General features: G+C 27.8%; 1 protein-coding gene across 1 annotated transcript in view; it reads left to right on the top strand.

The window, feature by feature from the left end:
* Positions 1-636: 636 nt before the first annotated feature.
* The window catches only part of LOC105617178 (cytoplasmic dynein 1 intermediate chain-like), a 23,882-nt gene continuing 11,088 nt past the window's right edge, over positions 637-13,430 (top strand). The window contains exons 1-6 of the mRNA XM_012198743.1: positions 637-738; positions 2,070-2,166; positions 2,234-2,339; positions 2,415-2,542; positions 4,214-4,273; positions 8,992-9,012. Coding sequence (XP_012054133.1) covers positions 637-738; positions 2,070-2,166; positions 2,234-2,339; positions 2,415-2,542; positions 4,214-4,273; positions 8,992-9,012 — 514 coding nt within the window. The remainder of the gene's footprint in view (positions 739-2,069; positions 2,167-2,233; positions 2,340-2,414; positions 2,543-4,213; positions 4,274-8,991; positions 9,013-13,430) is intronic.

Below are 13,430 nucleotides of genomic sequence, written 5' to 3'. Positions count from 1 at the left end.
TACAAATTATATAATACAAATGTTTCATCCAACTTCTGATCAGTACAATAAAATATAAATAGTTTTAATACTAATTAAGGCCATATGGTTCACAAAAAACTTGAGACAGTAAGCAGTAAGGAAATCAACATGTTGGATTGGCTACTGCTTATATTATTCCATTACAATCTGTTTACTGCTTATGTTTTATTACTTAAATTTTTTTGTGTATCATGGCATTGGCTAGGATAACATTTGTATCATCTGTCTCCTAAAAGAATAGCAGCCAAAAATTAGTTTAATGACTATTGAAAACATTTTTTCTGCTTTACGTCTGTTTCCATCAATTGTTTTCATATTTTAATTCTAATAAATTTTTATGCTTAAAATGCCAGTCGACAAAAACGAGTATTTTCGATCTGTTATTCTTCATTTTTGATTTGATTAAGGCTCCAAAGCTGCCAAAGCCTTTGCCAAACCTCTGCTTGTGCTTGCAAATGTCGCGAACAGCTAAACATTTCTTAAGCTAATTTAAGAGAATCTCCAGATAATGAAAAACCGAGCCAAAAGTTACAGAACTTAGACTTAGATTAAACATATATCATTCAAAAGTTTTTTAATGTAATTTTTTAGTGACATCTCTTATTAGTCGTCAAGATGATGTCTGATCGGAAGGCGGAGTTAGAAAGGAAGAAGGCAAAGCTGCAAGCTATTAGGGAAGAGAAAGAGAGACGCAGGAGGGAGAAAGAACAGAAGGATGTAAGTGATAAAAAAGTTTATAGATACTCAATTTATCTGTACAGAATAACTCGATGTAACTTTTTCTCTAGAAAATGAAAATTTTTATGTATGTATGTATATATGTTTCATATACGTATATATGTATGTATGGACATGTACACACATACATATAAAAAATTACTTTTCACATTTCTTGTCTAGAAAAAAGTTATATGATTGATATCCCGAGCTAAAGATGTACGCGGTTAAAAGTGACAGAAATGTAATGGCTAGAGACACTCTAGTTAGAGTCGGCCACCTAAGAACTGGTCTATTTGATCCGATTTTTTTTTAAACGAGCTTTAGTCAAACCGAGATATTAGGTATTGGAAAAATTTTTTGCAGTTTTTTTCATTAACAATGAATTGAAGTCGGATTAGTCAGTAATTTGCAAATGTAATGCATGAAACTAACATGAGCAGAAAAAATCCCGCAAATCTTATAGAAAATGGGTTTCGATCAAATTACTTCTTATATTTTTATAGCTTATGTCAAGCTGATTAAAAGTTTTCACAGGCACAAACATTCAAATGCCTTAGTTTTTACTCTAGGATCTTTGGAAGTAGAGTAGAGAAGATCATCACATTTTATATGGAAAAATAATCAAAATGAATATTTTTTAATATTAGTTATGGACTACTGTCTAATATAGCACAGATATACATATATTGCATACATATGTGTTACTATTGCAGCCAATTAAAAATGTTATGTCATATTTTACTATCTAAATTGTGATGCAATCTTTTCTTTTAGTCAATTACAGTCAAGAATTATCAAAAATTTTCAGCTCTAATTGACTAATTTGTATGATATGTCTTACGATTACTGCAATAAGTAAACGGAAAGTGTGCTCTTAAACGGTTAAGGAAGACACTGTCGAATCGTTAGAGCATGAACCGCATTCGGGATGTCCATTTGTTAATTAAAGATGAACTATTAAAGATGAAGTGCGTGCATGTATACGTTTACACCCATGAAAAAGATATGCCAACGTCGCACAAGTATTATTCCAATAATGATCGGTTAGAAAGAGACTTTATTCACTTGATTTCCGTAAAATATTGAATTTTTATTTAAAAATTCGCTTTTTCCGATACCTAATAGCATATATCATTGAGCATATCTTTATCTCGCATCATTGCAGAACAGAATAAAACATCTTTTTTTCTTTGGCACTATTGCAGAGCGAGATAAAACATCTTTTCTCACTTGTACAATTTTGAAGAAAAATGTCGGATTATTTTTATGGTCAAACTCTGATTAGAAGGTCTCTACTAATGGCAAAATGATTCGCTTATGGATTGTAGGTAGAAGAAGCTACTGTTCGTGCCGCTGGCACGGATAAGGATCAACGCAAAGAGATAGATGCAATGCTGTCTTCTTTGGGTGTAGCGCCAGTGTCAGGTATATAAGTAATGTGTTCAATTACTAAGATTGGCACTTTTCCCTAACGGTTTCTGTTTATTTACAGATGTGCTCTCTAGTTTGTCTAGTATGAGCTCGCTGACGCCTGAACAGAGTGCTAATGCTACACCAGACGCCAGCTTACAACCATCTAGTATAAATTCTGCTCAGAGGTATTTATTTATATTTTTGCATTTCTTTTAAGATCGATATTTATAATTTGACTTGAATTTTGTGGTATAAAACAGTGTAGGACGAAGAAAAAATCGAGAGCTTACGATTGTCTCCGTGGCGCACACAAACATTCCACCAAAAGAACCGGTTGTTTACAGTAAACAAACGCAAACCATTCAGACTACGCATACATCCCACGACGGTGAGTCAATATTTCTCTTATTTATTTATATATATTGCACATATGTGTTACTTGTGAAATGTTTAAATATTAGAAAAAACATGTAATATTTAATTTACGAAGGTTTTATGTACGTTAAATATAAATGATAGAATTGAAATATAATTAGTTTCCGAAAATTTTTGAATTTTAACTGGTTCGTTACAAGATAAAACATGTTAAATATTATATCTTGTATAATCGTTAACTTTTTCCTGTTATTTTATACTAAATAATTATTAATGTTTATTAATTATTAATTTTCACTTTAACATAAGTTCACATAGCGCATTCACACAATGCGTGTCTTAAGGTCACTAAAATATCATTAAGCTACACATATTTCATAGTTTTCGCATGAATAAATAATTAGTAAAGTGGGTGGTTTTTAAATAAAAAAGACACAGTATACATCTTTATATATTTTTTATTAAAACATTATGTTATATACTCTGTCTGTGACTACACACGAAATCTTAACAATATTCTTTTTATTTTGTGTATTAATTAAGTAAATTAAGACGTTATTAGTCACACAAGTGCATTTTTTGTTTTAATTTTAGAACAACTAATATTAAAATTGAGTTAACCTTCTAAATTGTTTATTATAATTAATTTTAAAGTGGCGAGGAAACTTACATATTCCTAAATATGAATTTAATATTCATTACATCGCAAATTATCATTTTCCTTCGTATTGTTTGTAAAGGATTAACAGTTTTCAACACTTTTACACAATTTTTTGTTACTCAAACGATACTCAACATGAAAGAAATGATATATTATGTTTATGACACAAATATTATTAATCAGCACATATTTAAAAAAATATATATACATTAATAATATTTAAGTATGTTGAAAAATAGTATATTATTATTACGTTATAATTATTATTATAATTGTGAACATGAATAACAGTTTTTATTGTGAGCCTTAGATTATGTGTGTAACAAATATATTAGTACATAACAGGTAGTAAGCGTCTAACAATCAATCTGGGTTTCGTTTAAGTTAAGTTTTTTTTGGTGGTGGCAATACATTTTCCTACATACATTTTCATTTCCATAACGTACAACCGCAAATTCAGTTAGTTCTTAAACACAAACATTATATGTGTTACTGATGATTATCTTCACCAACATTATATGTGTTACTGATGATTAATCAAAAGAAAAATCTTGCAATCTGCTAACAATACAAAACTGATCACAAATCATTTATGTTAGTGATTAATAAATTTTCATATATTTAGTTCCAATACCACCTACTTTACTGTAACGAAAGATAGTGCAACGTTAACTATGAAAAAATCAGAATTTTGATCGTAAATAATGTTTCTTCTTAAGATTATATATCTGATTTTTTATCATATATATCCAATTTTTTATTTTTAATGGATATAAAAAAAATAGTATTATTAAATATAATACACATACGCGTATATACACATATATATGATAAATTTTTTATGCTGTTATCTAACTGATCTTGCGGTGTGAAAAAAATTAAACATACGCGTGTTCCCTTGCCTTGCGATACAATCTGATCGATTCATCCGGTGTTGGACACAAGGATTGTCCACATCGTCCTCTGCATACACCATCTACTCCTCCTGTTCAACAACAACACCAACTCACTCTTGCTCCGCAGGCTACTTTGAGACTGACTGGTGGCGTCCCAGGAAAGGTGGGTCTGCACCAAACTACCTATGTATGTTCTGTCTACTTTTTTACTACCTTTCTATAATTGTCGTAAGACGTTACATTCAGTGTTGTAACATGCCTAGATATAAGTACTTAAGTACTTTAACAGTATCTAAATGCATTACCTAGGTCCTTATAGACAGATACTCAAATCTGAATACTTTTTTATAAGATTAAGTTTAGACATAAATACAACAAAATATTTATCTATACCAATGATATATACATAGATCAAACATCCTATGTTTTTCAGTGATAGGAAATTAAGCCGGAAATTGATACTTTAAATGGCTGTCAGTGACTGTTGAGATTTCATGCTTTATTTTTTATCTGAAAATAGAAAGAAATGTAACGGAATTGCAGACTCTTAAATTGTATCTTCAAGCTACGGACAGAATATTTGGTCTATGTATACAGAGTATCTTATTTTAATTGTTCCTGAATAAAAAATATCTTGAAAAATACGTAAGATATGAACAAATATTTCAGATGGAAGTGGAACAGTTTTGAAGAGCAAGTTGCTTTTTTTTCGAGATGGAGAGGTTCAAAAGATATGAAGGTCATATATTCACTTTTTAAAATGGAATTGTATAGGTTTTTTTATATAGTTCCTAAAATTATTCTGCATATAAAAGTATTAAGACAGAGATAGCAAAAAATTAATAGTTTACGAGACATTTAATATTTTATGTCAATATTTGTCAAAATAAAGTATAAAATATCTTGTAAATTATATTAGTTTTTGATATCTCTATCTTAATATATATACTTTTTTATAATATACTTTTATATGCAGAATAATTAGAAGACTCATATTGTATAAAAAAAATCATACAATTTTATTTCCTAGAAAAAAAGTAACATGTCCAAATTATGTCTCCCTTGAAACCGTACATTCCATTTTCATCTGAAACATTTTTTTGTATTGTTTAAGATATTTGCCTGGAGTAAGTAAAATGGAATATTCTGTATATGTCATTGATCTATAATATGTCGTTGTTTTAAACTTAATTTTAGTTCCCAGAAAAAATCGACTTTCCAATACAATGTTTGAAACATTACTGATTTAAAAAAAGCATGACATGATAAGTATCCAAACATTTTTATATAAATTTACTATATAATTTACTATATAAATAGAAATACGATATGAAATAAAATTCGTTTATGCAGTTTTTTTTTTTTTATAAATGAGAAGTATCTAAAAAATAACAAAATGTTTCAGGTACTGCTATTATATTGTATCTATACCTAGGTAATTTTTAAAAAATGTATTTATATCTATAACTAGATACTTTTCTCACACAATACCTATATCTATATCTAGAAAAGGTACTTCTGAAAAGGTACTTGTTGCAACACTGGTTATATTATAGAGGTAGAGATACACATCGGAAGGTAGAGATACGTCATGTTCCAAGCGAAGGGATATGTAGAGTCTAATCATTGAGGTGCTTTGCGCTTTTTAAACATTGCTCCGCAGATTTTTGATTTTTCGTTCTTCTTTAAATATTTCAAATTATGTGAAGGCAACGAGGAGTCATGAAGATTACACACAAGTCGGTGTGATAACCGATTTTACATTTGAATTGTGCTGCAAGAGTTTTGTATATGGAAATTTACATTTACTGTAAATACTATATAATAAGAATTTTGCATTGCAACTATATTTCACTGTTAGCTCCTTAAAACTTTTACAGTTTTACTTCCACATACAGATGACCGTTTGCTTGCATATGAAAAAAAGGCTTATCACGCTTTAATAGTTTAATGAAATAATTAACTGAAAAAGAGTTAAAATTACACAGCACATTAACTCTAGGCGTCCTATTTGATGAGAAAATATATAAATTACAGTTATATACTGAGATTTTTATGCCATGACTCATGCGTGCTGGTAGAGAATTGATATTTATGCTCACATAGAATATTTGAAATTTGAATGAATTAAATCAAAGTAAGTAGAAAAGCCTATAAGATCTAATACAAAACAAACGTATTCTACAAATATTTATTACATAAAAATGAAATATAAACGTTTTAACTTTCTATTAAATTCTTTTAATATATTTATATAATTTAAAATTAATGATGCACTAACATAATGACATATAAATAGAAAACAGAAACGTTCTTTGAATAAGACATGTCAAATTAAAATAATTATGTTTCATATCCATAATAATAAACATTTGATTTTCTTTTTTTGATTACGTTTATGTGGAAACTATTAATCGCGTATAGTAACATCCGTAATTATAACTCTTGAAATGTGTACTTTTTTATGTGAAGCTGTTTTAATTTATTCTAGTGATGTAATGAAAGCAATTATGAATAATTTTTTGATTATTTTATAAGCTCATAGCATTCAAGGTTGGCAATAAAAGCGTAACAATCATTCCTTGTGTTTACACGATCTTTTAAAATAGATTTTGTAAATCTACATCTCTTTGTTATCAGATTTATAACATTAGTACTTATATTAGTAGTTATAACTACTGTTGTTATTAAATCCATCGTGTAGATGTAGTCTTTATAATAATTATGTATTGTTTACACATGTTATTGTTATTAATTATTATAAGAGAATAATTAATAGAATAATTAAGTTGAAATAGATTTTTAATAGCTGAACAATCTCAAAATCTTATATTTTGAGATTGTTCAGCTATTAAAAATCTATTTCAACTTAAAAATTTCATGTAAATTTATGATTTTTATAATTTTATATTTTATTGTTGAGTCAAAAACGTTTAATTTTATATACAGTAAATCGTAAAATTTGATGAATTCTTATCGGATGAATTATGTGTGAAACGCTTTCACCCGAACAATTTATGAGATCTCATAGCCAAGTACGTCTTATTGTAATATTATAGATATGAAGCATGATTATTACCATTTTTAATTTGACGAATCCTATCAAGTATATTTTATCCAAAAAATATTATTTTTGAATTTTATTTTTCATTTGTATGTCATTATCTTACATATTGATTATTTTAGAATTATATAAATATATAGGGTGTCCCAGAAAGAATGTACGTCCTTTCTCTGACATTCTGCGGAACATTCTAAGACGAAAAATCTTATACAAATACATCGATTATAAATTTTTCAGATTATTAACCACACACATCAAAGTGACATTTGTCAATTATAACATTTGAAATTCGCGCGCTTATGCATGGCACATTGTGTGCATGGTTGTGAAGATGTCCTTGTATATTGATCGCTTTTAAATACTGACATAATTGATGCGCTTATTGCAAAAATGCCTAACTGCCGAAATTCAGTTTCATATTTTAAAGCATTAATGATTCTATATGTTAACAATGCTTTAAAATAAAACTATTGTAACTACAGCTACAATTAGGAAAAAATATATTTCATTTTTAAGGAAATAGCTCGACATTTTTGTATAAGACTTTTGATCTTAAAATGTTTCACATCATCCTGTACTGAAAAGGATTTTAATCGAAAGTTGAAACGTTTATATGTAATATAAACTTCATTTTTATGTAATAAAGATTTGTAACACAAGTTTACCTTGTGTTGGTTCTTACAGACTTTTCTTATTTCTTTGACAGAATGTTTCTTCAAGTATATTTTTAGATATAAAAAGCCATTTAATGAGGATAGAGTGTCACAAAAAGATCGGGATGTTGAATTATTTCGAAAACATGACGTTTTTGGAAAAAAATTTTCATAAATCAAATCGCCCATTGTGTGATGATATTAGTTTGACTTTGGATCTTGCGAATATCATATTTGACCTTGATGTGACATTCTCAAAATCATTCAAAAGGAATTAATATCTATCATGATGAATAATTTAACATCCTACAACTTCTGTATGAACAATTTTGCGAAATATTATCTTTTCAAGATAATTCAATGTTCCGATTTTTTTATGACACTCTGCATATGTAAGATATGAAAATAGCTTCTTTTATGATACTTTTTAACGCTCTTGGTAAAGTGTTAATTGTCTAGATATTTATATTTTAATATCGATAAAGAAATGTTCGCTTTTAAAATTTTGCTTTATTGTTCCCATATATTAACAAGAACAATGAAATAGCAATATTTATTTTGAGAGAGACTTAGAGGGTGGGCATAAGTGTGACAAGGGATGTAAGTGAGATATTGCAGTGCATTCGTTAGAGAGCATCTATTGTTAAGAATAATTTTTAAAAGAAACTAAATTTTCTTGCAATATTGGATCAATGTTTAACGAACATTATAATCGCTGGTAAACGAAAGTGTTGAACATGGAAGATAAAACGTTACCCTAAAAATGATAAATATTCCGAATATGTACGTTTCCTCTTTACGTAGGAATCGAAGCACCACATATAAAAATTTACAAAATTATATTCACCTAATTACATTCAGCGTAATATTTTTTATTTTAAAATGAGATATTTGAAAATCACTTCTATACAACGCTATGATTTTATTATCTATTTCTTTGGAAAATTTTCATAAATAAATTATATATTATTAAAAAATTTATGTTATCTCTATAGGGTATATAATTGAATATTTCTTAAACCGCCAAACATATTACGAAATGTTTTATTTTTTCGTACAATTTTAAAGTTAATTGTAGACTTTTTTTATTTTGAATTAATGAGTCTGAATGTAGAGAGGTGTTATATTAGTGTAATGCATTCTTATGATAACGTAACTAAGTACAATTTTTTTCCCTCCCCTTCTCAGCTCATGCATTCGACTATTACGGTAAGTTATGATTTCTCTTGGTTCTGAAAACCATTTTTAGGTTCAGAGTTAGGTTTAGCTTGTATTCAATTTATATTACTTGAAGCGATCGTTCTAAAGAAAAGGTACTATGCGAGAATTAAGTACTACAATTTTTGGCATAACAGAATATTCAGATTAAATTTCAAATATTATTTTAGATTATTTATATCAAAGCGAATGTGATAAAATAAGAAACTATTACTAAATTTATAATTTATTCGTCAAAAATGTAGCGCGTATTAGTCTATTAGTACGTTTCATTACATGAAATTAATTGATATTTGCAACATACTAGATAGTGTTTTTACTTGCCTTTATTCGAAATAGATACAGCCGGTACTAGAAAACGGATGAAGAATATTTCAGAATTTAATGTTTTCCATAGGAAATATCAGCAAGAGGAATACAAAAATAACTCTCCACCCGGAGCCTAATCGGTTTACTTTATGGATATGCTTTTATACTTTTTCCGACTCTCTTCTTCGTTAAGTCTGTCTATTTTTTTGGATGCATTTATTCTTATTTATCGTATCTATTATTTTTCAAATATTTATCTGACATCCCGACTCTATACAGCAAAAAATCTGCTATTAGGTCCACTACACAAATCTATCCGCATATATCTGACTCTTGGGAAGCATGCATAAGTTTCAAAGATGGTTGTCTTTTATATTCCTGATTCTTCAAACACGATTTTAGCAATATTTTCAAATTCTGTTTCTTACGATGTGTATTACTAATTTTACACAGTAGACATATTGCAAAAAGATATTCTTATATTGATATTATTGAAAGAATGTGAGGGTAAAAAATAGAAGTAAATTGAATTAGTGTTTAATGAAAATGATTATAAAACTCTGATTACTATTAATATTCTTGACGTTTCATCATGGCAAATCAAGGATATTGGAATTTTTCGAGAGAAATATCCATTGGCAAATCTTGTCACAACTTAACGCACCTTCCAGAGTTCTCAGCGCAATGTTCGTTACTTGAAATCTTTTTGGGAATGCTAACGCATCATAAATGCTTACTAACATGAAAGCAATTTTTATAGAGCTAAAGTGTTGTGGGATATTAACTGAATTCAAGAAGAAAACGTTATTATACACGTTATTCCCAGTGAACTCACACTTTGATTCTATTTTAAATTATTACTTCCGATATATGTATATGCAACATCTTAATATATTGTACAAAGATATATCTTTTGAACTTTTAGTGACGCAGGAACACTTTTTTTTGTTATATAATGTTCCTCAGTCACTATTGGTATTGCTTCTTAACAGCACGTGGGTGGGATAGCGATAAAGTCGGTAACAAAGTTAAAATGATAATACTACTATATATAGGACTATTTCTAACTTTTGCTTAAAATTTTATACTATTACCTTTATTAGTCTACAATAAATGCTTGTTTTGTAATTGAGAAAAAGTACTTCCGACGATTTTTAATATAGAATTTTGTAAATTGAATTTGCATAAAATTTCGTCTTTGGAAATTTCGTGTTGCGGAAATGTTTCGGTAATGAGTGCATGTTAAGAACAAGAATTTTCGAATAAAATGTTTTAAAAAAGTAGAAAACGCGTTGAAGGAGGAAAACTTTCACTTCAACATGAGCAACACGTCAAAGAGATAAAGGATTAGTGATCGACAATTAACAATTCGAAATATAATTGAATGTATTGGTATCATTTGATTCATGCCACTTAATTTTGAAAAACAATTTGGACATAAGACATTTGGACAATTTGGACGCGTCGCTTTTCGCATTGTTCCAAAAACGCTGGATTTTTTCGGAAGGAATTCCATTTGCCTAGATTGATTGCCTGTATGTATTATTGCTTACAGCTCGATTGCCTATATTCATTTTTGCGCACAAATAAAAATTTCAGAAATGAAGTCACATTTGCCTACATGTATTATTGCTTATAGTTCAATTGCCTACAAGCACTATTTTCTGCTTTAAAAATATAAATTCGCTGTTTTAAAACACAAATTCTTAGCTCTAATAACACAAACTATTTTTTTATATAATTAAGTATATTTGCATAGGCAATCGATCTATAAGCAATAATACACTGAAAAAAATTGTAATTTTACAATGGAAATTACATGTTTATGATCGGAAAATTACTTAAATATGATTGGAAATTTACTAGAAATTATAAATTTTCAATCATAGTTTAAGTAATTTTCTGGCCATGAACATGTAAAAATTACATGAATTTTTTTCAGTAATGTGTATGCAAACGTATTTACCTTTGTTTCTTCATTTTATATTTGTGCGCAAAAGTGCATGTAGGTAATTGAGGCAATAATACATGTATAGGCAATCAATTTATAGGCAAAAGGAGTTTTCTCCAAGAATTTTTCTTGTTCGTGATTTTATAGCCAAAAATTCAACGAATATAATTTCGAATATTCATCTGATACGGTACCGTGTGATTTTTTCCTATTCTCTCGGCTGAAATTACTGCTTCGTGGACACTGTTTTGAATCGATAGACACGATAAAAAAGAATTCGTCACGCATTGAAGGTATATCTAAAATCGATCAAAAAAAAGTGCTTCGAGCATTGGAAAAAACGTTAGCATAAATGTATTGCAATGAGAGAGAATTATTTTGAAAGGGATGAAATTGGATGAATAAATTCATAGTTTGCATTTTATTGATCCCGGTACTTTTTAATCACAGTAGTACAGGAGATGGACAAAATAATGTGAAACCTAGGAAACATATTACTCATTTTATTAATAAAAGATTAGCTCATTATTTGCTATTAATAAAAATTGTTATCCTTGTTAATGGAATAGTTTTTATTATTAAGAATGCGAATTTATTACATTATTCACTTTATGATTAGTTAAAGAAGATTAATGATCTCGAAACGTATATGCGTTGTTCTGATTTGTTGATCTTATATTATTAGTATAATTATAAAATAATAATTTAATTTAAAAAAAACTTGATTTGGTTCGATTATTGATTACTATTGTTGTTTACATAATATGAGCGATTTTACACTTTGATCACATTACAATATTTTGTCTGTTCTCTGTATGTGTCTGAATATATCGCAGCATAGTCGTACAGCATTCTCAAAATGTGTACGCACTTTTGTTTTTCCTGTGAATGTAGATTTTTTCACTAGTCAACATTTAAAAAATAACGATAAATATCTCGTGTCTTAATTGAAAAAACTTGAAAAAACGTGTGATTTTTATTTTAACAGTCGGAGATGTCAGTATGTTGTATTAAATCGTTATTTCAATTTCATGATCCCTTACTTGTCTTCATTTTGAAAATTTTTTTCTGAAATTTACTGATAATGAGTTTTCGCGTCAAATTTATTTTCCGAGAAATATCCTACCTCATTATATTCCATATTAATTAACGCGAAAAAAAGAATGAGTGTCTGAATTAATATACAGTGCGTTTGATTTAAGTGTATATTTCTTTTAAATAAAACATTTTTTTAAATAAAAGTTTTGCTTGAAAAGCTCTATATCGTTTAAACTAATATTCTAATTTTTTATTACTATTTTTAATATTTTTAATATTTTTTTAAATAATAGTTTTATCTTTTAATAGAATAGTATATCTATTTTCCCAGAAAAATATATTAATTTAATAATAGGCCAAAATCGAATGTATATGATGTATTACAATACAGTTTACACTATAATACAGTAAAAAATTATAATAATTATATATCATAAGTGGAACAAGTTTTGACTTTACTCACAGTTTCAGTCTCTATTATCAAAGAATTATATATATGCTTATACATATAATAAATACATCTAACTATTATTATTAATTGAACAATCAAATGATAAAAAAATAGTCGTAAATGTTGAAATCAAATATTAGATTTGATTAGAAAATCAAAGATCAATAAAAAATTTTTAATTCTTCCTTTTATCTATGATTTTGATCTCTTCTTCTCTTTTATTGTCTCTTCTAATCGTAAATGATTGTCAAAGAATTCTCTTTAATGCGAACGAATCAATATCTAAATCAATATGATATTGATTCAGAAAAATATAATAAGTGAAATTACTGGTCAATGCAATAAAATTAATAAATAATAATGAAGCTCTGTAAGTATAATAATATAGGCAAAAGAAGGGCAGAAGAGCCAATATTTTTAGTAACAAAAGAACTTTAATTTAAATCATTAATTAAAATTCATATAATAATAACAAAGGACAAAGACATACGTTTCGACTCCGTTCGAGTCATTCTCAATGTCGAAAGAAAGTAATACTTTTATCAGTTATTATTTTCTTACTACAATTTCCGATATAATTGACTCGCAGTGTATTACACAAAATGAAGAATATTTTGAAAACGATGAAGTATTTTAGAATTATAAATTCTATTGGAATTT

Source organism: Atta cephalotes (genome assembly GCF_000143395.1).
Source record: "Atta cephalotes unplaced genomic scaffold scaffold00012, whole genome shotgun sequence".
Classification (NCBI taxonomy): domain Eukaryota; kingdom Metazoa; phylum Arthropoda; class Insecta; order Hymenoptera; family Formicidae; genus Atta; species Atta cephalotes.
The sequence above is the reverse complement of the archived record's forward strand: the minus strand, read 5'-3'. Positions and strand labels throughout refer to the sequence as shown.